At 41.0% G+C, this 26,698-nt stretch overlaps 1 protein-coding gene across 2 annotated transcripts in view; it reads right to left on the bottom strand.

Annotated features, from left to right (window-relative positions):
- Positions 1 to 25,886, bottom strand: part of LOC124147845 (gamma-tubulin complex component 5-like) — a 29,002-nt gene extending 3,116 nt beyond the window's left edge. Inside the window, exons 1-20 of one of the 2 annotated variants that reach the window (XM_048401202.1) lie at positions 25,621 to 25,886; positions 24,284 to 24,390; positions 22,917 to 23,028; positions 22,216 to 22,312; positions 20,965 to 21,044; positions 19,524 to 19,783; positions 18,519 to 18,608; positions 15,856 to 15,949; positions 15,121 to 15,337; positions 14,488 to 14,690; positions 12,954 to 13,069; positions 12,067 to 12,323; positions 10,809 to 11,061; positions 10,109 to 10,271; positions 9,210 to 9,272; positions 7,344 to 7,435; positions 5,664 to 5,745; positions 3,979 to 4,099; positions 2,067 to 2,218; positions 1,101 to 1,315 (exon numbers count right to left, since the gene is read on the bottom strand). In XM_048401202.1, the coding sequence (XP_048257159.1) occupies positions 1,101 to 1,315; positions 2,067 to 2,218; positions 3,979 to 4,099; positions 5,664 to 5,745; positions 7,344 to 7,435; positions 9,210 to 9,272; positions 10,109 to 10,271; positions 10,809 to 11,061; positions 12,067 to 12,323; positions 12,954 to 13,069; positions 14,488 to 14,690; positions 15,121 to 15,337; positions 15,856 to 15,949; positions 18,519 to 18,608; positions 19,524 to 19,783; positions 20,965 to 21,044; positions 22,216 to 22,312; positions 22,917 to 23,028; positions 24,284 to 24,390; positions 25,621 to 25,689 (2,843 nt within the window). In that variant the 5' untranslated portion in view covers positions 25,690 to 25,886. The remainder of the gene's footprint in view (positions 1 to 1,100; positions 1,316 to 2,066; positions 2,219 to 3,978; positions 4,100 to 5,663; positions 5,746 to 7,343; positions 7,436 to 9,209; positions 9,273 to 10,108; positions 10,272 to 10,808; positions 11,062 to 12,066; positions 12,324 to 12,953; positions 13,070 to 14,487; positions 14,691 to 15,120; positions 15,338 to 15,855; positions 15,950 to 18,518; positions 18,609 to 19,523; positions 19,784 to 20,964; positions 21,045 to 22,215; positions 22,313 to 22,916; positions 23,029 to 24,283; positions 24,391 to 25,620) is intronic. The other variant, XM_048401204.1, reaches the window with a different exon arrangement.
- Between the last annotated feature and the right edge of the window lie 812 nt (positions 25,887 to 26,698).

Below are 26,698 nucleotides of genomic sequence, written 5' to 3'. Positions count from 1 at the left end.
GTGCTTCAATAATATCTTTGGCAGAGGTAAATATCAACATAATCTTGCACACAATAACGTTTTGATGTCCTGCCAAATGACACTGAATGAAACAGATCTACAGTTAAAGAGTCCATATGGTTTTTGCGCTGCTTGCTACTTTCCAGCAACTTTCCAGCAATATCAGGGAGGAAGGAACCAACTGTAGAAAATCAAGCCCAGGACCTTTTCCACAAAGTGATCTAAGCGCTACATCTGTCACAAGTCTATGTTTCAGTATAGAATTAATGGTTACATTAGCACTAAGATCACTTTGTGGAACAGGCCACTGGTCTTCAGCATGGTGCTTTCAAAGAAATACACACTGTTCTTGAGGCTCGTATATGATACCCAAATACTTTACTAGACAACATAACAATTCTTGTACCAAACAAGAAATGCTCTAACAGCACAATAAATAATCATCTGGCTCATGCTGTCCATACTTCATCTCATGAATTGTTTGATAGGCATTACTTAGAAGTTGATGGATGACAAGGTAGACACAATTTTAGGGATAACAACTTCTTTAATATTTTAAAGAGTGATGTTTTGGTATAGATCCTTATACCGTTGTCAAGCAAGACTGGTGGTTGTCATCTCCTGGTGTACAAGACCATTTGACTCACTTTCTGAAACATCCTCAACATTCATACATTTGGAAGTTTCATAAGTGATCACACATTACAACACAGTACCTAATTCATTTATGGGCGGCAGGGTAGTCTAGTGGTTAAAGTGTAACACCAAAGGCCAGGATTCGATTCCCCACATCAATTCCCCAATGTGTGAAGCCCATTTCTGGTGTCCCCTGCCACAATATTGCTGGAATATTGCTAAAAGTAGCATAAATACTCACCACACCATACTCACACTAATTCAATTAATATTGATATGTTCTTGAAATAAATATCATAACCACAAAATCCATTTTACCTCGTGGATTATTTACATTAATCTAGCACTTATGATAACAAAATGTACCCCTTGTTTTCTAAAAAGCCATCCATGCTTCAAATCTTATATAATCAGTAGTGACAAGTGAACTCCTAATGTTACACAGGCTGGGTGTTGTTTCTGACCTGATTTCATCCACGCCCTGGTCCCAGATCTTGTGGAAGCTGAGGATGAGGTTGAGGACCTTGAGCACAGCCTCCCTGAGGAAGGCCACCTTGGGGTGCAGCAGGCAGCGCTCGTGGATCTTGCTCACATAGCTGTTGTGGGCAGCAATGATCTGGTCCAGGTCCACACTGGCCTCAATGTCACTCTGGAACTCAAGCCCCGTGCTCTGCAAGATCTGCCATGGAGGAGAGGCAATCAAACCATATAAACAGTCCATACATAGCTTGTACAGTGTAACAGTCACTATTCAGCTGGTCCAGAGACTAGTGAAAGTACAGGACTACAGTAGGGCTGGGAAGAGTTCAATTTTACTACCCGGGTACCCAACCCCCTATTACCCGACCCTACCCGGGTACCCACTGTAGGTCTCAGGAGATGTCTCAAAATGTCCCATTGGGAACATTTTTGGCATAGCCCTGGCAAAACGTATTTAGATAAATGTATTAAACAATCTGGTCATTCATACACTGAAGTTGAATTAAGTTTATTCAACCATATGAAAAATCAGTAGGAATGGGTGCACAGTCAGAAAGAAATGCGAACATTAGTAACTTGTAGTGTAACCATAGAGTTCTAGATTTTTTTTTCATTAAACAATATATCACTTGACTAACCACGGGTCCAGGTAGTCTTGTGGGTACCCGGGTCCTAGTCAGTACCCACCCGACCCGGGAACACGAGTTACCCGTCCCAGCCCTAGACTACATGTACTACATTTATGCAGGAGTCGAGGTGTAAGACCGTCCCTGGTCTGCTAGTCAACAAGTGAAGACTTTAACCATTAGGCTACCACGCCACTCTGAAACAGTGCAGTAGCCTGACCCAAGTAATGATGTGAGATTAAAATGTTGATGAAATAGCCACCACACCAACTGTTAACCTCCAGGCTCCCAACAACCCTGAAAATCCGACTGCAGAAGACTGACCCTGGTCATGATGTAGTTGTGGAGACTGTTGACGAAGTAGAGGAGGCGGAACCTCAGCAGCTGCATGCGGTGTATGCGAGTGTTACGTGTCGTATCCTCCTCCTCGTACTGAGACAGGTGGATGCTCTTCAAGATGTCTTCCTTCTGCAGATCTGAAACAATACTTGTTTGTATTTAACGCCACAATTAGGAATATTCCTGACTATTTATCATCAGCTTGTGAATAAAAAGAATCAAACTTGTGACTTAACAAATGTTTGACATCCAATGCTATCAGGTACAAGGACAAAATCAGCCACCCGATCCATTTTCGTGGCTTCTTACGACAAGCTACAGGGTACTCAAGTCCCCACAGGGTACTGTAATAACAGGCAGACAGCCTTTAGCTAAGATTACTTATAATATGATATTACTTATATAGATATTACATGCTACTATATCTTCTGATTTTCATTATTGAAGTGTACATACACATAGCAAGAAAGGTTTTGGTATATACCACAGGTTTGTGTTTGGTATATACCACAGGTTTGTGTGTGTGTGTGTGCTGTTTAACACCGTATTCGGCAATCTTCCACCTATATGGCGGCAGTCTGTAAATATTTGAGTCTGGACCAGAAAATTCAGTGCTTGAAATCATGAGTATCGATCTACGCATTTGGGTATACAATGACATGCAATCAACTAAGTCAGCGAGCCTGACCATCCAATCCCATTAGTCGCCTCTTACGACAAGCATAGTTGCCTCTAATGACAAGCATGGGTTGCTGAAGACCTATTCTAACCCGTATCTTCACTGGTATTTACCACAGGCATGGTGCTGAGGTACTAAGGATGATTACATACAAAAGCCAACATGGTGAGACCAGCATGCACTGACTTTGTACAGAAGCCACCACGGTGAGACCAGCATGCACTGATTACGTACAGAAGCCACCACGGTGAGACCAGCATGCACTGACTACGTACAGAAGCCACCACGGTGAGACCAGCATGCACTGATTACGTACAGAAGCCACCACGGCGAGACCAGCGTGCACTGACTACGTACAGAAGCCACCAGGGTGAGACCAGCATGCACTGACTACGTACAGAAGCCACCACAGTGAGACCAGCATGCACTGATTACGTACAGAAGCCACCACGGTGAGACCAGCATGCACTGACTACGTACAGAAGCCAACACGGTGAGACCAGCATGCACTGACTACTTACAGAAGCCACCACGGTGAGACCAGCATGCACTGACTACGTACAGAAGCCACCACGGGGAGACCAGCATGCACTGACTACGTACAGAAGCCACCACGGGGAGACCAGCATGCACTGACTACGTACAGAAGCCACCATGGTGAGACCAGCATGCACTGACTACGTACAGAAGCCACCACGGCGAGACCAGCATGCACTGACTACGTACAGAAGCCACCATGGTGAGACCAGCATGCACTGACTACGTACAGAAGCCACCACAGTGAGACCAGCATGCACTGACTACGTACAGAAGCCACCACGGTGAGACCAGCATGCACTGACTACGTACAGAAGCCACCACGGGGAGACCAGCATGCACTGACTACGTACAGAAGCCACCACGGGGAGACCAGCATGTACAGACTACGTACAGAAGCCACCATGGGGAGACCAGCATGTACAGACTACGTACAGAAGCCACCATGGGGAGACCAGCATGCACTGACTACGTACAGAAGCCACCACGGGGAGACCAGCATGCACTGACTACGTACAGAAGCCACCATGGGGAGACCAGCATGTACAGACTACGTACAGAAGCCACCATGGGGAGACCAGCATGTACAGACTACGTACAGAAGCCACCACGGGGAGACCAGCATGTACAGACTACGTACAGAAGCCACCACGGGGAGACCAGCATGTACGGACTACGTACCGAAGAAGCGGAGCTGTTCTAGGCAGTACTTAGCTCGCTTCACTTGTAGGAGGAAGGAGAAGATCTGGTTGTAGATATCCTGACTCCGGGAGCTTATCACCAGGTCAACTGGCCAGGGAACCTGTATACACACAATACATAATAACACTAGCAGTAAGCAACAATCCTATGATAAGTAACAACCCAACAGTAAGCAACAATCCTATGATAAGTAACAACCCCACAGTAAGCAACAATCCTATGATAAGTAACAACCCAACAGTAAGCAACAATCCTATGATAAGTAACAACCCAACAGTAAGCAACAATCCTATGATAAGTACAACCCAACAGTAAGTAACAATCCTATGATAAGTAACAACCCAACAGTAAGTAACAATCCTATGATAAGTAACAACCCAACAGTAAGCAACAATCCTATGATAAGTAACAACCCAACAGTAAGCAACAATCCTATGATAAGTAACAACCCAACAGTAAGCAACAATCCTATGATAAGTAACAACCCAACAGTAAGCAACAATCCTATGATAAGTAACAACCCAACAGTAAGCAACAATCCTATGATAAGTAACAACCCAACAGTAAGCAACAATCCTATGATAAGTAACAACCCAACAGTAAGTAACAATCCTATGATAAGTAACAATTATCCCAGTAACAAGGTAAAAAGTGAGCAGGGCACACTTATGCCCCCGGCTTCGACTCCATCATATTTTTAAGTTTAAAACATGAAAAAAAGAAATATTTTCTGAGAAAATCCACTCATTGAAATCAAACTTTGCACTGCAACTCTCTTATGGATATAGAAACGACACCCCAAAAGGATGTAGTAGTTTTCATGTTATAGGTCGCACAATGTCGAAGTTAAAATAATTCAGAGTTCAAAACATGAAAAAAATCATATTTGTTCAGAAAATAAACATATCAAAATCAAACTTTGCATTGCAAGTCTCCTATTAGTATAGAAACTGTTCCTTAAATTAGAAAAGAATCCATGAAGTCGTTCCCAAGTTATAGCACAAATGTTGAAGTAAAACAAACATTCTAAGTTTCAAAAATTCCTATTTTCTCAGAAAAATCTGCGTATCAAATTCAAACTTTGCACTGCATTTCTTCTATTAGTATGGAAACTGTTCACTAAATTTGAAAAGAACCCTGGTTTTCAAGTGTTAGATCACACAAATGTTCACGTAAAAGAAATAGCTGTATTTTTTCGGAAAATCCAAATATTGAAATCAAACTTCACACTGCACCTCTCCTAATGGTATATAAAGTGTTCGCCAAGTCTGAAAAGAATCTATGCAGCAGTTTACAAGTAAGAGGTCACACAAAAAAAATGTCCTCGGAAAAGACTGATGGTTGGACGGACAGACCTGGTATAACTACATAACTCCTCCCTTTTAGGTCGGGGTATGACAATCCAGTAACAATCCCATAAGTAACAATCACATGATAATTAACATCCCAGTAAGTAGCAATCATACCGCACCTGACTTAGTAATGATTTTAACAGAAACAAAGTCAGGTACATTCCCTTGTGGGTACATCTGGTGGAACTTCTTACAGTTGGTATGCTGCCTGGGTACTGAAAAACCAGTACTCAGTCTACATGCTGAATAAAACTAGCATTGAGGAGGCAACAGGTCTGACTAAACCTTCAGCAGCCAAGTCGGACATCTCACCTCGTATGACAGCTTGATACAGTCAGTGACACTTATAGGAAACTTCTCCTGAACACTAGGAACCTCCACAGTAATGCTGAGTCTGAAACATGATACTTCCATCAAAATAACCATCTAATTAAAATCAGACATTTTACTCCATGACGATACCTCTTTGTATCACGAACTGAGGACACTTCCAAAGAAGGTTGAATCATATAAAACTGAGTGCACTTTCACCTCCCTATCTAAATGAAGGATCATATTGTTTGACTCTCATCATGATATAAGAATACGAACAGACTAAAAGATGTCGTACTTAAAATATTTAAGGGACTTTACAAATATGACGAGAAGGAGTCCACTTAGAAGAGATCATGTCTGCATCCAATGATATCAAGGCCCACCTACTAATGACAGAAAGTGAATTGTATTTGCTACAATCATCTTATTATCATGTTGATTAAACTTCCACTTTCAGTCTGCCACTTCGGTTTGACAGTTTCAATATTCACAAGTTAGGGGTGAGTGAGTGAGTTGGGTTTAATGCCGCTTTTAACATTATCCAGTTATATCACAGCATGTCAGCTTAATGTGGGAGGAAAGCCCGAAGTGATGCAGGTCTCAGACGTTTACCACTTTGGTGAAACCCAAGGGTACAGTGCTGACAAATCTCGAAACATAATTGAGGTGAACCAGGATTTGAACCACAATCATAGGTTTCTGGCATGCCCAAGGGACACAACTCTGCACAGTGAACTGCCGTGCCTTAGACGACTAGGCCACTCCTACCCCCAGTAAGTTAGGAGCGTCAGTTTTTTACATTATCATGCTTGATATAACATACCACTCAACATTTGCTAAGGAACACTCCTTTGACTAAAGATGACTTCTGGTCCTCAGAAAATGTTGAGTAGTACATGAACTCGGTTCCACACATCGAATCAGATAATCTCCTGCTATGGGGCTTGTACAGAGTACCTTTACTCTTGACACAGGTATGTAATATCTACTATGTATTACAATGTATGAATCAGTTCATGTTTCTTTGAATGCTAGATATTAGTGATGAGTCTTGGTCTGACTTTGTTATTACAATTATGACAATACTGATTCATGTATTGTGATCCATACCACAATATATTGCATGCATTCCTTCACCTGTAATTTGTAACAACCTGAATCATAATAACCCAAATGAAAACCTCGTAGTCAGCCACCACTTCTTGTACTTTGCTATGGTCACAATGCGTGCGTAATAGACAAATTATATAAAGGAAGCTGGATGTGATAGTTTCGCATTTTCGATCACAGGAATCAGTATTATTTCAATTCGACTTGTCACTTATGCACACTTTGCCAACCAAACAAAAATATGTATGATTTTGAAAAACTGAATACATTGGTATTTTCTAAACGTATTGAGTTTGTATTTCAAATCATGGAGTACTGGTCATACTATATATCTTTACTAGATATTGACTCTAAATATCATAATTAAGTTCTTATTTACCTATTGATATAAAAAGCATAAAAAGTGACGTGGCATAAATGTAAAAAAAACATACTTATCCTAAGCTCTGATATAGTTCAGTACTAAGCAATATTCCTCAACATGACATGTAACTGACAATCCCACATTTACATCTTTGATTGTGAATGTATTTAAGTGATAATGAGACTATATTGCCTGGGTCTGACCTGTTTGTCTCGTCGGGGTAGAGGGCGTACATGGCCTCGTGTAGGACCAGATTCAGCACGGAGAGGTCCCTCCACTGCTCCATGTTCTTCATCTGTCAGAAACAAGTCAACTTGAAGCACTGGCCGGTCCAGATGAGTGTGAGTGAGTGAGTATGGTTTTACGCCGCCTTTAGCAATATTCCAGCAATATCACGGCAGGGGTTACCAGAAATTGGCGTCACACATTGTCGAAAAACGAACCCGGTTCTTCGGCGTGACGAGCAAACGCTTTAACCACTAGGCTACCCGACCGCCCCCAAGTCCAGATAAGGTGAATGTATTCACTTATATAGAAACGCTCTGCATGCACATGTGTGTGTGTGACTGCTTGTACTAATCTGGACTTCATAATGCTAGCCAACTGAGATACCATGCCAATATACATGGATACCTGACTCCGACACATTACACTGACTCTGAGGTGATTAGTCCATGTTTCATCCCCTTAATGCTGAACGCCAGGCAGGGTAACAACAAGTACCATATTTTAACTTCTTTTGTTATGACCGGCCAGGGGATCCAACCAGACTTTCCTCTCTCCAGGCAGATTCTATCCACTACATAACAGAGGCAGACTAGAGAGTCCAGGAATTCATATCTGATTGGAGTACGTCTCAGTTGCATAGTCGTATTTAGCTATAATTGTACTGTTTATGTGTTTAAGTGGAATTTGTCATAACAACGACAAAATATCAACATAAAAGAAAAGAGTCTTAGAAACTGGTTTGTAAATGTCTTTTAAAACGTGTTTACAAACATTGAAGAACCACACAACATGATGTGCTTCTGTCTTCGATCTTGAACGTTAATATCTTTACAGCTAAGGACATAACTCCTGCGATAATCTCTCTAATCAGGACTACCTGCAGTCCCACATATAATCCATGAGAAGCAATCTCGCATGCTGAAAAAGTTTACATATTCACTGGAGTTGAGTGAGTGAGTAACAGAGTGAATGCAGTTTAATACTACTGTGATCAATATTCTATCAATATCAAGGTAGCCTGTACAGAATCGTGTCTTGGCCAGACAAATACTTCCATCCAGGCCATCATGGTACACACAGGCAGTCAGATTCACACAGTGTTGCTCTTGGACACTTGGGCCCAAGCCAGGGTAGGAGAATGAGTGAGCTGGGTTTTAACTCTGCTTTTAACAGTATTCCAGTGATATCGTGGGAGGAAAGCACGAAGTCATGCAGGTCTCAGACGGTTTACCACTTCATTGAAACCCACGAACACGGGTATGGTGCTGACAAACCTAGAAACATAATCGGGCGAACCGGGAATCGAACCCACAATCCTAGGTTTCTGGCGTGCCCAAGGGACGCAACTCTGCACTGCGACTGGGCCTTAGACGGTCTAACTGGGCCACCCATGCCCCCTCCAGGGAGGGAGAAGAGAGACAACTGTGGCTCCACCAGTTCTGACTGGGCAGACTGAACAACAAATGAGGAAGCTGGGACTTTTTTGAGTGGAGTTGACAGACAAAGGGACGCTTGATAAACTGCTGATGTAATGACTGTTTCTCCAAAAGGGTACAATACAACACCATCTTGAAAATTATAATATGCTGGACAACCTAGAGCCTAACACCGATCTTAACAGCATTCCAGTAACATCACATTGTGTTTGATGTGGGAATAAAAACACACTGAAGAAAAGAATGAGGCTAAACAAGATAATGAACATGACTCTGGAATTCAAGCCACAAGTAGCAGATCCTGGCAACAAAGGGACACAACTCTGCTCAGTCTTGAACCACCCATGCCACCCCTATATGACACTAGTAATGTTTTAGTATGTTGAGGTAAGATGGTATACTCACTCTGTCAAATATGTTGGTGTAAAAGTTGAACATAGTGTCGCCCGCCTCCATCAAGAAAAACTTCTGCAACAACAAAGACGACATACTGATGCATCAGTACAACACAGAAAACAAGACATCACCACAACTGTCAAAAACCAAAAACATTTTCAAAAAACATTTCAGTGCTGACTTAGGACACTGACTTATCATAAACTATTCTATTGTTGTCATGTTCTGCTCTGCCTTTACCATCCGACATTCACTCGTAGCCAATACATATCTCTCACAGTTACCCTATTGTGGCAGTGTATATATCCCCATTTCCCAAAATAATATCTTTAAGTACACCAAAATATCTCAAAAGTAAATGTTTTTTTGTTTCAAATTTCACAATCACTGATCCCATATAATAATCAATGTCCACAATCACAGATCCTCTATCACCTGTCTCACCCCCACCAGGGTCAACAGCCATCTGACTCATCTCCCAAAGGATCAACAGCCATCTGACTCACCCCAACCAGCCATCTGCCTCACCCCAACCCAGGACCAACAGCCATCTGACACCCCAACCTAGGACCAACAGCCAACTGACACCCCAACCCAGGACTAACAGCCATCTGCCTCACCCCAACCCAGGACCAACAGCCATCTGACAACCCAACCATGGACCAACAGCCATCTGACTCACCCCAACCCAGGACCAACAGCCATCTGACTCACGCCCACCTAGATCAACACCTATCTGACTCACCAACCAGTCCTCTGCCTCAACCCCACCAGGACCAACAGCCATCTGGCTCACCCCCATCAGGACCAACAGCCATCTGCCTCACCCCCACGAGGTATGGTGTCATCTGCCTCACCCCAAACTAGGAGTTTCTCTTCTGCCCCACCCCCTGTAAGTTGGCACTCACCCTCATGGCAGTGAGGAAGTCCATGAGGCGATACTTCTCTTTCAGGATGCGGACCAGTTCGGAACAAACCACGTGGTACCTGCGTAGTATGTGTGGGTACAGACACTCCTGGAGCAGCATCTCAACTGGCTGCAGGTTCTCAGACTTTAGGCCCCGCAGCAACCTACCACAGCCAAGGGTCACAGATGATGCCACAAAGTGGTAAATGATAACAAGCAATTGAGTTAGTTTCTTAACATGACAAGCACAGTATTGGTAAAAATCTATGGCCCAAAGTCTTAAAGCAAAAGTCTTCTGGCACTTGCAGTAGGTGTTCAATTTCAGAACAGAGAGATCTAGATGGCTTATATTGAAGGCAAAAGTTCCACCAGATACAGCCAGACTGATTCATTGAATCCTCACAAAGTATTTCAAATTTAAATGCACTTTGCATCAATAAACCTACTACAAAGTATATCTCCTGATCATTTTTAGATTTCTAACCACATGCTCTCCCTCATAGGATTCCAAACCAAATGGGAGCAAAATTGGAAAAATATTGTGATATTGTTCAAATAAGGATTTTTTTACTGTTTTCAGTTTTGTAAATACTGAGGAAATGGGATTTTGTTTTCAAATTGGGAATGTTTACTGTAATTTGCTGCCAACTTGGGACTGAATATCAGCCTCTGAGCAGGTCTAGATAAATCCCTGCCCTCACCTCAACTCCCTGTCCTCCTCTGATTCAACTGGGCCCACGTGCAGATGGCTGAACACAGCCTCAAAGTTGATCCTCAACAGAGGGTCATAGACTCCCAGCCCCCTCAGCTGTTGCTCGATCTGAGCAGTCAGGACTGGAGTAGACACAGTTGTCACCTTTCTCCCACCTTCTGATTTACCAGCTGTTGGTGACTTGGTCCCAAGGGTCTGCTCCAGGGATTTCATAAATGTGTCATACAGTGAATCTGGTTTACCTGTAGAATATAATAAATATATATTTGTTAATTTTACATTAAATTGTATGGTGATATCCTTATCCTATCTCACACTATGCATTTCTTTCTTCTTCTTTCGATCCTATGTGGAAACATGCTTGAACAAAGTTTCGATCACGAGTGCGACCTGGCAAACTGGAAGGACGATCCTCCGACTGTCGAACATGAGGTGAGCGATCCTTTGAGCGCTGATCCTGTGATCAACTTTTCTGGGAATGTTGACCCTTGGAAGAAGCGTGAGTCATGTTGCGAGTTCCTAGATTTCAAGCGCCGTACAACTTCCCGTCTGTGGCACTTGTGTAGATACATGTTGAAGGATTCTTCTGTAAGATGGGCACCAAGGGAACAATGCTTGTTAATACTGCATTGACCACGACAGTCACAGCAAGTTGAAAAGTTAGTTCTACTCTCCAGACAGGCCACAATGTGGCGATGAAAAAGAGAGTGATGTGGCAGGGGATTCATGTGATCAGGTCGTGTAGGTAGCTTTGCACGGGTTTACTGTGGGTGACCCATTTGTTTGGGTGGTGACCATGGTGGTGCGGGGATGTGTTCGGCTGATTTGTTTTTAGGAGCTGGAAGCTTTGTTCAAGCACATTTCCACATGTGAAGAAATGCAAAGTGTGAGATATACTAGAAAAAATATACTATTCAATAAACCTAAAGTTAATGCCATTTTAATATCAATTGATAATTTGAACACTCAAGATTCTGCTTTCAATCACCTGTATACCTTTGATGGTATGAGTTTTATGAGTTAATGAGTGAATGAGAGAGTTTTATGAGTGAGTTAATTTATATTATGAGTTTTATGAATTTTATGAGTGAGTTTTATGAGTGAGTGAGTGAGTTTTTATGAGTTTAATGAGTTTTATGAGCGAGCAAGCTTGGCCATACATCAACAAAATGTCCTCTCAAACAATACCAGAAAAATCACTTATCTCCTTAACCAAACCAGGGACATACTATTTCCTAGACACATACCATCTCTATTCCCTATGACTTGAAATAATTGTCCCAAGTGTTCAAGCACTTCCATGGATTTTCCTGTCAAGACGATATCCTTGACAACTGGCTGCAGGAACTTGGGAGCCCAGGCTGTTGCCACAGCAACCTGCTCATGCTCCGGAAACTGGGCAATAGTTGTGCTGAGCACACTGGAGTTTGTTGTACTCTTTGGCATGTGGAGCACGAAAGCATTCTCCCAAAAGGTCTCATCAACTGACTTCACATTGTCATTTCTGTAAGAAAGTAATCACATGTAAGTTCCTCCATTTGACTTAGTTTAGGTTGTCTGCTAGTATAAAACCTTTGTCCATCAAGGTGCTTTTACCAAACATTTTAAGCCAATCTATCACCGATAGGACACTTTGTCAAACGAAAATTAGATAATACACATTTATGACCAGTCAAGGATGTTTATGGCAAAGATGAATGGCAGTAGCAAAACACTGTTCTGTAAACTATGAGATCATTTCACATTATTATTTTGCATGGCATCATGGCACTTCATGACATCGTCAATGGAATATTGCTGCACATTAGACATTGAGGAAAATATCTAAATACACATCCTGATCTTTTTCATCTAGTACATACGTAGTATCAGTGTTATGAGCAGAAGGGCTCTCGAGACCTTTGCAAAGCAATGATAACCCCAAATTTGTTTCAAATTTAAGGCCGTCCAAAAAAGGCCGGACCTTAAAGGCTGATTCAATTTTTTCAAGGACAGACTGGGAAAGTCAATGCTGTTTGATGCTTATGTGAGCATTGTATCGGCACTCAGTGACTGTGGTCACCATTCCCTCTGTGCCCTCTGGTGACCAGCGTGTACAGGGAACATGTTCCACCTGGGTGTGCCGGCTACTTGCCTCTGAACAACAAACTCATTCATTGGGTCATCCAGGTGGCCGTTGTTGATCCAGTCTCCGATGATCTGCAGATACGGCTGAGACGTCTGCATCCACATCGGCAGTAACAGCATAATCTGCAATATACACATCACCCAATCACAATGAATCCTTTCACCATTCAACATCATTAAAGATATAAGTTGAAATAGAAGTGAAAAATATCCAGCTTGAGTGACTTTGAGTTGGGTGTAACGCCACTTTCAACAGTATGCAGTTATATGATGGCGTGTCAGCTTGATGTGGGAGCCTTGAACACCCTACAACCAGTGTCACCTACCATGTCCGGTGTGAACTCCCCCAGTGAGTCATACTGAGATTGGAGCCTTGAACACCCTACAACCAGTGTCACCTACCATGTCCGGTGTGAACTCCCCTAGTGAGTCATACTGAAATGGGAGCCTTGAACACCCTACAACCAGTGTCACCTACCATGTCCGGTGTGAACTCCCCCAGTGAGTCTTACTGAGATGGGAACTTGAACACCCTACAACCAGTGTCACCTACCATGTCTGGTGTGAACTCCCCTAGTGAGTCTCACTGAGATTGGAGCCTTGAACACCCTACAACCAGCGTCACCTACCATGTCCGGTGTGAACTCCCCTAGTGAGTCATACTGAGATGGGAGCCTTGAACACCCTACAACCAGTGTCACCTACCATGTCCGGTGTGAACTCCCCTAGTGTGTCATACTGAGATGGGAGCCTTGAACACCCTACAACCAGCATCACCTACCATGTCCGGTGTGAACTCCCCCAGTGAGTCATACTGAGATTGGAGCCTTGAACACCCTACAACCAGCGTCACCTACCATGTCCGGTGTGAACTCCCCTAGTGAGTCATACTGAGATGGGAGCCTTGAACACCCTACAACCAGTGTCGCCTACCATGTCCGGTGTGGACTCCCCTGGTGAGTCATACTGAGATTGGAGCCTTGAACACCCTACAACCAGCATCACCTACCATGTCCGGTGTGAACTCCCCTAGTGAGTCATACTGAGATTCGAGCCTTGAACACCCTACAACCAGTGTCACCTACCATGTCCGGTGTGAACTCCCCTAGTGAGTCATACTGAGATTCGAGCCTTGAACACCCTACAACCAGCATCACCTACCATGTCCGGTGTGAACTCCCCTAGTGAGTCATACTGAGATTGGAGCCTTGAACACCCTACAACCAGCGTCACCTACCATGTCCGGTGTGAACTCCCCAGGTGAGTCATACTAAGATGGGAGCTTTGAACACCCTACAACCAGTGTCGCCTACCATGTCCGGTGTGAACTCCCCTGGTGAGTCATACTGAGATTGGAGCCTTGAACACCCTACAACCAGTGTCACCTACCATGTCCGGTGTGAACTCCCCCAGTGAGTCATACTGAGATTGGAGCCTTGAACACCCTACAGCCAGTGTCACCTACCATGTCCGGTGTGAACTCCCCTAGTGAGTCATACTGAGATGGGAGCCTTGAACACCCTACAACCAGTGTCACCTACCATGTCCGGTGTGAACTCCCCTAGTGAGTCATACTCCAGCACAGTGTTGTACATGACACTGAGGAGATGGGAGGCCTTGAGACTGTTTGTGGGCAGACTGGCAGCGGCGGCCACACCATTAATATACAGGGAGTACACCAGGCCGATCTTCTGACTCCATGCTTGCAGCTCCACCGACATCATCGACAGAGTCATGACCTCTTCTGGGAACAAAACCGCAATGGCTTTTCATTCAGGTGTTTCTGGATCATCTCACATAATCAAACATCGCAACTTTTCCATCAGAGCACATGTAATTCAACAAGTAATAAAACAGGTCTGAAATGCTCTAACTGAAATTCAACAGACTTTAATGGAACTTAACTCCTCGAAAAGCCACATACACAAGATCTCCATGACTATACAGTTAAGTCTCGTTAATCCCACACTCATTAATCCGACAATCGGCTTTACCCGACCGTGATGATGGGAACTGATCAAATCAGTGCTATTTAGACCCGTTAATCCGACAGTCTCCGACACATATAATTTGCAACAAATTACCGAAATCACTCATTAATCAGTCTCGTTAATCCGACACAGTGATCAGCATACTCTGCAGTCATCTGATTCCCCAAAATCATGTCCACTTACCATTTCTTATAATCCTTTTCTCTAGACCCGAGAGGTAAGTTTGTAAGTCCTGCAGAAACTGAGACACTGTTTTAGTGAAAGCTTGGTAGGTCATGGGTACTCCGGTGAGGTCGTTACCAAGGCAACTTTGTGACACAATCTCCTGAACGAAGGTCTGCAGAACCTGAACATGGCCCCCATGCCTGCAGAACGGCTGAACAAAACTCTCAACACACTCCTGAAAGGGGGACAACTTCAGCTAGAGAATGCAGATGGGGAGACCCCACTGAGTGGCTTTGTAATCATCTAATTACGATCTATTACGATAGCTATGGTACACTGGCTAAAACTAACATGCTAGTGCTAAGTTCCCTGTCATAAATACTCTTTTATAAGTATATATTTGTTGTATATGAGATGACCATGGTCACAGGGAAATAAGGTTACACTTGTCATGGATTTGTTTGTTTGTTTGTTTGTTGTTTAACACAGCACTCAGCAATCTTCCAGCTATATGATGGCGGTCTGTAAATAATCGAGTCTGGACCAGACAATCCAGTGATTGACATCAGGAACATCGATCTACACAATTCGGATACAATGACATACATCAACCATGTCAGTGAGTATGACCACCCGATCCCATTAGTCGCCTTCTACGGTAAGCATGGGTTGCTGAAGACCTGTTCTCTACCTGGATCTTCACAGGTCACTTGAATTGAAAGTTAAAAGCACTTCTAGAAGCTGTACACTGGCCTTAGTGAGATGAGACACAGAGATGTCATCGCGGAGAGTGAAGCGGCCTCTTTTGTGGAGGAAGATAAACAGGTCCGAGACACCAGACAGCATCCTGCCAACAAAGCCAATCATGTAATGCCAAACATGTGAAGTCAATCATGTAATGTCAATCATGTCAAGAATCATGCAATGTCAATGTCAATCATGTAAATAATCATGTAATGTCAATCATGTCAATAATCATGTAATGTCAAACATGTCAAGCATGTCAATAATCATGCAATGTCAATGCTTAACATGTCAAGAATCATGAAATGTCAGTGTCAATCATGTAATATCAAACATGTCAATAATCAAGTAATGTCAATGTCAAATATCTCAAGAACCATGTAATGTGAATGTCAAACCTGTCCAAAATCATGCAGTGCCAAACCTGTCAAGAATCATGTAATGCCAATGTCAAACACATCAAGAATCATGTAATGTCAAACATGTCAAGAATCATGTAATGTCAAACATGTCAAAAATGTCAAGAATCATGTAATGTCAAACATGTCAAGAATCATGTAATGTCAAACATGTCAAGAATCATGTAATGTCAAACACGTTAAGAATCATGTAATGTCAAACATGTCAAGAATCATGTAGTGTCAAACATGTCAAGAATCATGTAATGTCAAACATGTCAAGAATCATGTAATGTCAAACATGTCAAGCATGTCAATAATCATGTAAGGTCAAACATGTCAAGAATCAACTAATGCCAATGTCAAACATGTCAAGAATCATGTAATGTCAAACATGTCGAGAATCATGTAATGTCAGTCATGTCAAGAACCATGTAATGCCAGTCATGTCAAACATGGCAAAAATCATGTAACGCCAATGTCAAACATGTCAAGAATCATATAATGTCAAACATGTCAAGAAGCATGTAATGTCAAACATGTCAAGAATCATGTAATGTCAAACATGTCAAAAATGTCAAGAATCATATAATGTCAAACATGTCAAGAAGCATGTAATGTCAAACATGTCAAGAATCATGTAATGTCAAACAAGTCAAGAATCATGTAATGTCAAACATGTCAAGAATCATGTAATGTCAAACATGTTAAGAATCATATAATGTCAAACATGTCAAGAATCATGTAAGGTCAAACATGTCAAGAATCAACTAATGCCTATGTCAAACATGTAAAGAATCATGTAATGTCAAACATGTCAAGAATCATGTAATGTCAGTCATGTCAAGAATCATGTAATGCCAGTCATGTCAAGAATCATGTAATGCCAGCCATGTCAAACATGGCAAGAATCATGTAACGCCAATGTCAAACATGTCAAGAATCATATAATGTCAAACATGTCAAGAAGCATGTAATGTCAAAGATGTCAAGAAACATGTAATGTCAATGTCAAACATGTCAAGAAACATGTAATGCCAATGTCAAACATGTCAAGAATCATGCAGTGCCAAACCTGTCAAGAATCATGTAATGCCAATGTCAAACACATCAAGAATCATGTAATGTCAAACATGTCAAGAATCATGTAAGGTCAAACATGTCAAGAATCAACTAATGCCTATGTCAAACATGTAAAGAATCATGTAATGTCAAACATGTCAAGAATCATGTAATGTCAGTCATGTCAAGAATCATGTAATGCCAGTCATGTCAAGAATCATGTAATGCCAGCCATGTCAAACATGGCAAGAATCATGTAACGCCAATGTCAAACATGTCAAGAATCATATAATGTCAAACATGTCAAGAAGCATGTAATGTCAAAGATGTCAAGAAACATGTAATGTCAATGTCAAACATGTCAAGAAACATGTAATGCCAATGTCAAACATGTCAAGAATCATGCAGTGCCAAACCTGTCAAGAATCATGTAATGCCAATGTCAAACACATCAAGAATCATGTAATGTCAAACATGTCAAGAATCATGTAATGTCAAACATGTCAAAAATGTCAAGAATCATGTACAGTCAAACATGTCAAGAATCATGTAATGTCAAACATTTCAAGAATCATGTAATGCCTATGTCAAACATGTCAAGAATCATGTAATGCCAATGTCAAACATGTCAAGAATCATGTAATGTCAATGTCAAACATCTCAAGAATCATGTAATGTCAAACATGTCGAGAATCATATAATGCCAATGTCAAACATCTCAAGAATCATTTTATGTCAAACATGTCAAGAATCATGTAATGTCAGTCATGTCAAACATGTCAAGAATCATGTAATGCCAATGTCAAACATGTCAAGAATCATGTAATGTCAAACATGTCAAGAATCATGTAATGTCAAACATGTTAAGAATCATGTAATATCAAACATGTCAAGAATCATGTAAGGTCAAACATGTCAAGAATCATGTAATGCCAATGTCAATCATGTCAAGAGAATCGTGCAATGTCAATCATGCCAAAAAGATTATGGTTTTAAACAGATTTTGATGTGATACAAGTTTTTGTCATTTTGTATTATTATTATTATTATTTGCCATGTGAAGAGATGTCATCATCATGTACATAAGTAGAAAGGGACAAGGTGGTGTTTTAAGTATAAAGGAGACTAACATACCATTTTACCTATATGAACATGATGTGACTTCCCAACACATCCCGACACGCTGCTGACATGCATGTGTCTACAACTCACCACAACACCTCTCTCAAGACCTGGATCTCCGTGACGAAGGTGCGGCCCCCTTCACAGTACAGGGGGTTGGTGCGGGTCTTGTAGGACTCCCTTAAATGGAAAAAAAACAACAGATCAACATCACAAATATTTTGCATTTCAGCTAAGGAACACTTTTGACACGACGACACCTAATCAAATATCTGAATTGAAAGCATATTGCTAATTCTTGTAGACTAGATTCAGTGGCAATAGAGAGTGAGTGATTATGGTTTTACAGCACTTTTAGCAATATTCCACAGTGGGGGGACACAAGAAATAGGCTTCACACATTATACCCATATGGCGAATTGAACCTGGACTTTCGGTGTGACAGGTGAACGCCTTAACCACTAGGTTACCCTACAGCCCTTCAGGGGCTATAGAAACAATGAGCGAGCAATGGCGTTTTTCACTTCTGTCAACAATATTACAGCCATATCACGACAGGAGGTACAAAATCTGGGTTGAAACAATGTGCACAGATTCCTGCAGCCGGGGCACTAACAGACAGGTTACATATTGCAACAGAGCTGCAGATAAGCAGCGTATTTGTGTAAAATATTAACTTGCGTACAGAAACGCATGCATTAAACATGCTAAATGAAAAACTCAAATGTATAAAAAAAGCCTATATATTTAGAACAGATATCGTGGTTATATATACATCTAAAAAATTATTTCATTTTTTTTAATCTTAAAACTGGTCTCTCTTTTGGGGCAAAACCAAATAGAGTGATGAATAGATGAGTGAAAACATATTGGTTACCAATTGAAAAAAGTGATAACCCAATTAAAATAGATACCCTAGAGTAAAAACTCAATTGCTCAAAAATGTTGTCTGGAACGCTGTTGAAACCACCCAATACCCGTTATGACACCTGGGGCATTTGGGTCCTGCATCCCAAAAACATGGACATGAAGACATCAATTTATGACTGAAGTATAATTAACCGATGCAACAGTGCCATACAAGGGAAAACCTACCAATCTCTGGCTAAGTTGGAACTGAAATGGTTGTCTATAGTATCCTCTTCACGACTCATTCCTTTCCAATACTGCACCACCAGATTTTTCATCAACCAATCGTATCCTTTGTCTTCCACCACATCAGACTCATGTGTAACCAGCATTGATGTATCATGTGTTGCCGTGACAACAGCAGACTGATTATCTACTGCATTATCTTGTGGTTGAGATCGTTCGTCCCCATCAGAATCAGACAAGCTCTCATCATCTGAGGGAATCTGCGAAAACATAAAAGCACATAAAGCACACTGTCGGAATGCACTCAGAGAACTGATCATTTCCTTCTTGAAATCACATTCTAAGGGCGAAACGATACACGTAAACTTCGATGCGTCTGATACCTGGCGTATCGACATAAATACCAAATTGTGACCAGTGTGTTGTATTGTGACCAGTCTATCGAGACACGTATCAAATTGTGACCAGTGTATTGTACTGTGACCAGTCTATCGAGATACATATCAAATTGTGACCAGTGTATTGTATTGTGACCAGTCTATCGAGATACGTATCATATTGTGACCAGTGTATTGTACTGTGACCAGTCTATCGAGATATGTATCATATTGTGACCAGTGTATTGTACTGTGACCAGTCTATCGAGATACATATCATATTGTGACCAGTGTATTGTACTGTGACCAGTCTATTGAGATATGTATCATATTGTGACCAGTGTATTGCACTGTGACCAGTCTATCAAGATACAAATCAAATTGTGACCAGTGTATCGAGACATGTATCATATTGTGACCAGTGTATTAAGTGAGTGAGTGAGTGAGTGAGTGAGTGAGTGAGTGAGTGAGTGAGTGAGTGAGCGAGCGAGCGAGCGAGTTGGGTTTAACCCTGCTTTTAACAGTATTCCAGTTATATCGTGGCGTGTCAGCTTAATGTGGGAGGAAAGTCCGAAGTGATGCAGGTCTCAGGCGTTTATCACTTTGGTGAAACCCACGAGCATGGGTATGGTGCTGACAAACCTAGAAACCCACAATCATAGGTTTCTGGCGTGTCCACGGGACGCAACTCTGCACAGCGAATCGCAGCGCCTTAGACGACTGGGCGACCAGTGTCCCTCCAGTGTATTAAGATACATATTTCACTGTGACCAGTGTATCGAGATACATATCTTCCGTATAACTGCACCAGTACTAGAATCACATTTTCCATTGGCCAAAAAGTAATAGGATGAGGGAGAGGTTGATTAAGTATGAATTTAGCAATATGAGTAAGTTTTTAGCAATATTTATCACAGCTCTACCAAGAAAAGGCTTCTTAACTGCACGAGTGATGATGCCAACCCGGAGGTTCAGCTTTACATGTCCATACAAGGTATTATTATTCCGGATAGTACAGACTCAGAGATTAATTTATTTCCCAGCGGGAAAGCAAAGGTAGTTACCGGAGAATCAGCATATCCTCCTCGATACACATCCTCTCCCTCCAACAGGTGACCAGACCAGTCAAAGTCATCTACAGGTTCTGAAATCAAAGCAAAGTTGTCTTGGTACAGTCTGCCCACTGTGTGTGTGTGTGTGTGTGTGTGTGTGTGTGTGTGTGTGTGTGTGTGTGTGTGTGTGTGTGTGTGTGTGTGTGTGTGTGTGTGTGTGTGTGTGTGTGTGTATATATGTATGTATGTATGTATGTATGTTTGTTGTTTAATGCCACACTCAGAAATATTCCAGCTATATGACGGCGGTCTGAAATAATCAAATCTGAACCAGACAATCCAGTGATTGACATCATGAGCATCGATCCACATGATTGGGATAAAATTACATGTATCAACCAAGTCAGCAAGCCTGCTGATCCCGATTCCATTAGTATCTTCTCACATCAAGCATTGGTCACTGAAGATCAATTCTAACCTGGATCTTCATGGGTACAAATAATAATAATAATAATCCATATTGCGAGGAATGATCCACCCCATCAGGGTACAATATCATGCAATCAACCAAGTCAATGAGCTTGACTCCTTATTTCCATTAAGTCACCTCTTTGAACCAGCATTGGTTGCTGAGGACCAATTCTAACTCAGAAACACCACAGGGGTTCCCACAATGTGAAAATGGAAACGTTATAGTTCAGATTCCATGCAAACATTCTTCGCTTACTGACTGAACAGTTAGTGACCGGAACCAATCCACAGAACATTGCAGAATGAGTTGCATTCCAGTTGTATTACTGCATCACGTCAATGTTGAAATGAGAGTGAATTGGGTTTAATGCAGCTTTGAACAGTATTCGAGTTACATCATGGCGTGTCAGCTTAACATGAGAGGAAAGCCTGAACTAATGCAGGTCTTAGACCCTTACAATTCTGGTGAAACCCATGAGCGGGTATGGAGCTGACAAACCTAGAAACAAAAACGGGGTGAACTGGAATTTGAACCCACAACCATAGGTTTCTAGTGTGCCCAAGTGACACAACGCAAATTGCGGCACCATAGACAAATGGGCCACCCGTGCCCCCAGTTTATGTTGGAGGAAAGCCCAAAGTAACCTAAGCTGAAGACATGATGCACAACTTTTGTGGAAGAAACAATCCCAAGGTATGGTGCCAACAAATTAAGTATTACCCGGGGCAGTGCAATACCCTCATGAGTACCACTGAAATGGTAAATGTCTGTAACCAGGAAGTGGGACTCACCATCTTCACGATGGGGCAGCGCGAGACTGAAGTCGGTGGCCGTGGGGTGGTCCGCCAACAGGAACAACAGGTAGAGGATGGAGTAGTGGGTGTCTGTCTGCAAGCAGTCAACAGTTACTATGGTTACTATATCACATAATAACATTTCGTTCTCTTCAGTAGCAACAAGATTAGAGTTTTTACACATGAATAAAAAAATGTTTGTTAAAATTATCATGACCCTGAAATTGGTATTTCACTTTTGACAGTAATGATGACTTCAATAAGGACTAGTATCAGAAGCAAGGGAAATCCCCTGATTGATAATACATCTATTCCAAATAGTAACACTGACAGGGTTGTGGTCACACTTTAAGGATCCACAGGGGTCCTTAAGAGTTGCTGAATTAGTATTTGAATATAGGGGCCCCTAAACATAGAGCTTTTAGCATTGGGGTTATGACAAGACTTTGATTTTCATGTATCATTTCTAACACTGGTACTACAGAAATGTACACCAGGTACTTGACTACAAAAATGTAACCCAGGTAATCAAATTACACACCATTAGAAATTGGCACTAGTCCTGTAGTCCTTGCCAAAAAGTTAAGGTATCACAAGGACGAGTAGACATTTGCCATTTTTAAGGGTTTTGCTATATGTTATCATTATTTGGACTAGTGGGCTAAAAATGTTAGTTTCTACCGCTGTTGCATATGTACCTTGCCGTCATTTTTGTCTTCAAATATTGGACTATTCAAGAAATCTTCAGTCAGCTGAGTCAGAGCTTTTGCTTTCTCAGTCTGTGAATGCACTTCCAGTTTTATGCGCATTCTGCAAATAACTGACATTAGCAAGGAAAAAGAAGACACAGAACAAGAAGAAATTCAATATGGTTTCTCTAGATGCTTGTAGCTCAAGGATATAGCTATTGCATATTGATTGATATATTAAAGGGGAAGTGTACACGCAAAAATCTCTTTCTTTCTTTTTCTAAACAAAACGCAATTTTAGAATTAGTTAATATCTGTGTTTGAAAATGTAAACTCATTTTTTTCACAGTGAAAGTAGGAAGCTCACAATAGTGTGAAAATGATATGCCGTTATGAGGCCTTCGTTTTTCGAGCTAAACAGGCCTGAGTTATCCCCCTTAGATTATGACGTAATTGGTGCCAATTCAACTGGATCCCTGTCTAGTCTCAACGCAAAAGATATCAAGTACCAGTTTTCGGTAAAACAACATGGCCTACCACACACTTCGGCGCAGTGGTGACTCAGCATAACACTATGCTGGCTGGCCTCTGAGACGCTAGAATCACACACCTGTACCTACACCACGTGAAGCGGCTCTAACATAGCATGATGACGTCATAATGTTTATCAATTGGCACCAATGACGTCATATTGCAAGGGGCATAAGCCATGGTGTTTTTGTTATGAAAATAGAACACTTGGTAAATGTGAAAAATATAAATCATTTTAATGCAAAACATATGTTAATTAATTGTGATATTTTTATATTTTTGTCTATGACACTACTAGGTTAACACTTTTAATGTGGAAAAAGTACAAGAAAAATAGGTTCATTTCCGTGTGAACTTGCCCTTTAATGTATCTATCTCTTTCTAAAATAATTGCATTAATACAGAATAAGCAATTATCAATATAATTCAACATTTGCCGAAATTAAACAACTTCAGAAGCTAGGACATTAAAGTACTTTAATTATCTTAACAACTGTATTAATAGAAACATAGGTAGACGCCTGGCTAAGATATATCATCATAAGCATGATAAAATATCACAAGTGAAATCATCAAAGATTTCCAGTATTGAGCACAAGTAGGTTCATTAAGTCATGTACATGTCCTTCAGTCAGTATCTAAAGTACCATGAAATCTTGATAGTCGAGACCCCATTATCCAGACAACTACTTCTCGGAAGCAACATTAATCAGGAAATTGTTAATCAAGAAATTTGTTAAAATAGGTGCTTCCAGCAGGTATGCTACTGGTTGGATTAACAGGGTTTCAGTGTCCATTGTCAGATACAGCAATAGTTGTATAGGTCTGGAGGAAAGGGTTATTACCCATCTAAGGCTCTGGTCACTTTATGACTGTCCACATCTAGAAATCGGTGGAATTTAAAGTTTGAGGTGGCAAACTGCTGACACAGTCGAAAGTTGTCCTCTCCTTCCTGAAAAGAAACAGGAATATTTAGAACAAAAGTAAAGAATGACAGAATATTGTTTAACAATTCAGTCAGCAACATCCCAGCCACATTGTGGTCAATTAATCAAGACTGGACCAGGCAAACCAGTGACTAAAAGCATGTGCAACAAACTATGACATCATCTTAGTCAACCTATGCAACAAGCATAGCTTACTGTGTAAAAAGGCCACTGATAAGATAATTGCATCTTTTATGTCAATCAACTAGTCGGATTCAAGTATTCTCCAAATTTGGTATTAGTGCCACGACACTGGCGCTCACTTGGACATGTAGTCAACAGTTTAAAATGCCAATAAAGAGAGCCACTTGATACCGTATATCACAGTCCATAATGCAAGTTTTTTAGCTACATGATGCAAGCAGCCATTTTGAAAACAGATTTGAACCTCTTGATGAAACCCAGGTGTCACAATTGGTCGGAACAAGCATGTGATGTTTCAGCTTCATTGGTAAGTGGTTTCTGAGTGATAATGTTTACAGTGCAATAAACACATTTTGAAAGAATATAAAACCATTTAATCTTTCAGCACAACACAAAATGATGCAAAACATACTACGGACAAACAATACAAGATATAAGCATGAAAAGTTCAATTGACTTTCAGTCAAGTGAGCTAATAATATGGCTTGACCTCAGATCAGTTTGGATTTCATTATGCAACATTCGCTCATGTGGTGAGATAGCTGACCCTAACACTAACCCTAATTTACAACTGGGGTTTGCTAATGCAAGACAAGACTGTTCTTGAGTCACATATTTTGGAATCGGAGGTTTGTTTGCTTGTTTAGGCCACACCCAGTAATATTCCAGTAATATGACGGCAGCCTGTAAACAATCATGTCTGGACTAGACAACCCAGTGATTGACATTATGAGCATATGTTCATTGGAATATGAAGACAGTCACATGCAGGCCCACAGTTGTCAAAGGTAACTAACAAAGACGTACTTAGTGTATAGCTACTGCATTGATGTGGCAGTCAGATCAGCTGTTTCTGTCTGAGGTGGTTATTATAATTTGAAATTTCTTGTTGATTATCAGAATCGGGAATAGCCAATGCCACATTCACAGGAATGTAAACACGTAGAGACAAGAATTTATAGAAACACAAGGACAAACATTCACTAACCGATAATTATTTTATCAGACATAGTTCTTATTAAGTTATCAACTACAAATACACATTCTAATACCTCGAGTCCAGTTAAATGTGATATGAGGGATTTCGTCAAATTTTCGAAATTCCCTCTCCAGCGCGCCATGACCACATCCAGTCGCAGCCAAGCCGGCTGCCGATCCTAGAAGTTAATTGACAGTCATCGAATATGTACAGTGTGCTTCATGCATATTCTTAAATGAAATATATGCACGAGTAAAAGACAATTGATCCAAGATAGTTACACATTTAGCACATAGACCCTAAGTATAAATTAGTAAAGTTTGTTGACAGCATGTGCACTTCCGGTTGAAAGTATTTTTTTAAATTATGGATCGGATTTTACAGCGGAAAATGTTATTTAGAAAAGATATTCTGATGCGCTTCAAGATTATAAACAATCAAATAAAACGAAAGCAAATGCTAACTAATATGATTTGAAAACATTGATTCGACAATCTGAACAAGCCACAGTCAGCCAGTTACACTTTAGATAACGATTATATATATATATTTCGGTATTAAATTACTAATACGCATGACGATAATGATAAATTTATCTCCATATGTGTATGCTTGTCAATCTAAAAAATTGTACGGCAAGATGGACATAGCCTGATTGACATTAACATGTCCATGTTATGATTTTAGCATGTTTACTCTGCGTGGTATATTCTGTCCGACCTCCTGTGGGCGTGGTCCCGACAGGGTGTTAATGGTTTATTATGCGCATAAAAAAATAATGAGGTGAGACATGCTATGTTGGCGTACCGCTGTATATTAGAAAACAAATCAACAATGGAGTGCGACGTGATAAACGGTTTCTTCTGTTAGAGCGTACTGGACTTAACCAACTCACCAACAAATAAATTATCACCCGTTTCTTCCCGTACCATTTCCTTTTATTAACCAATTAAAAACTACATAACTTAGTGTTTTAGAACTCGTTTAACTAATTTACATTTTTAGGAATTATTTTTTCAACTTGGACAAATCAAACGCTGTTCACGGATTTCATCTGCAGTCTTATACAAATAAGTTTATAATATAATGTGAATAAATAAGTTATAATCCACAATTCAACAAACAAGAGACCATATACCGGTTTATGGTCT

This window comes from Haliotis rufescens, unplaced genomic scaffold (assembly GCF_023055435.1).
Source record: "Haliotis rufescens isolate VD_foot unplaced genomic scaffold, xgHalRufe1.0.p SCAF_1, whole genome shotgun sequence".
Lineage (NCBI taxonomy): Eukaryota > Metazoa > Mollusca > Gastropoda > Lepetellida > Haliotidae > Haliotis > Haliotis rufescens.
The sequence above is the reverse complement of the archived record's forward strand: the minus strand, read 5'-3'. Positions and strand labels throughout refer to the sequence as shown.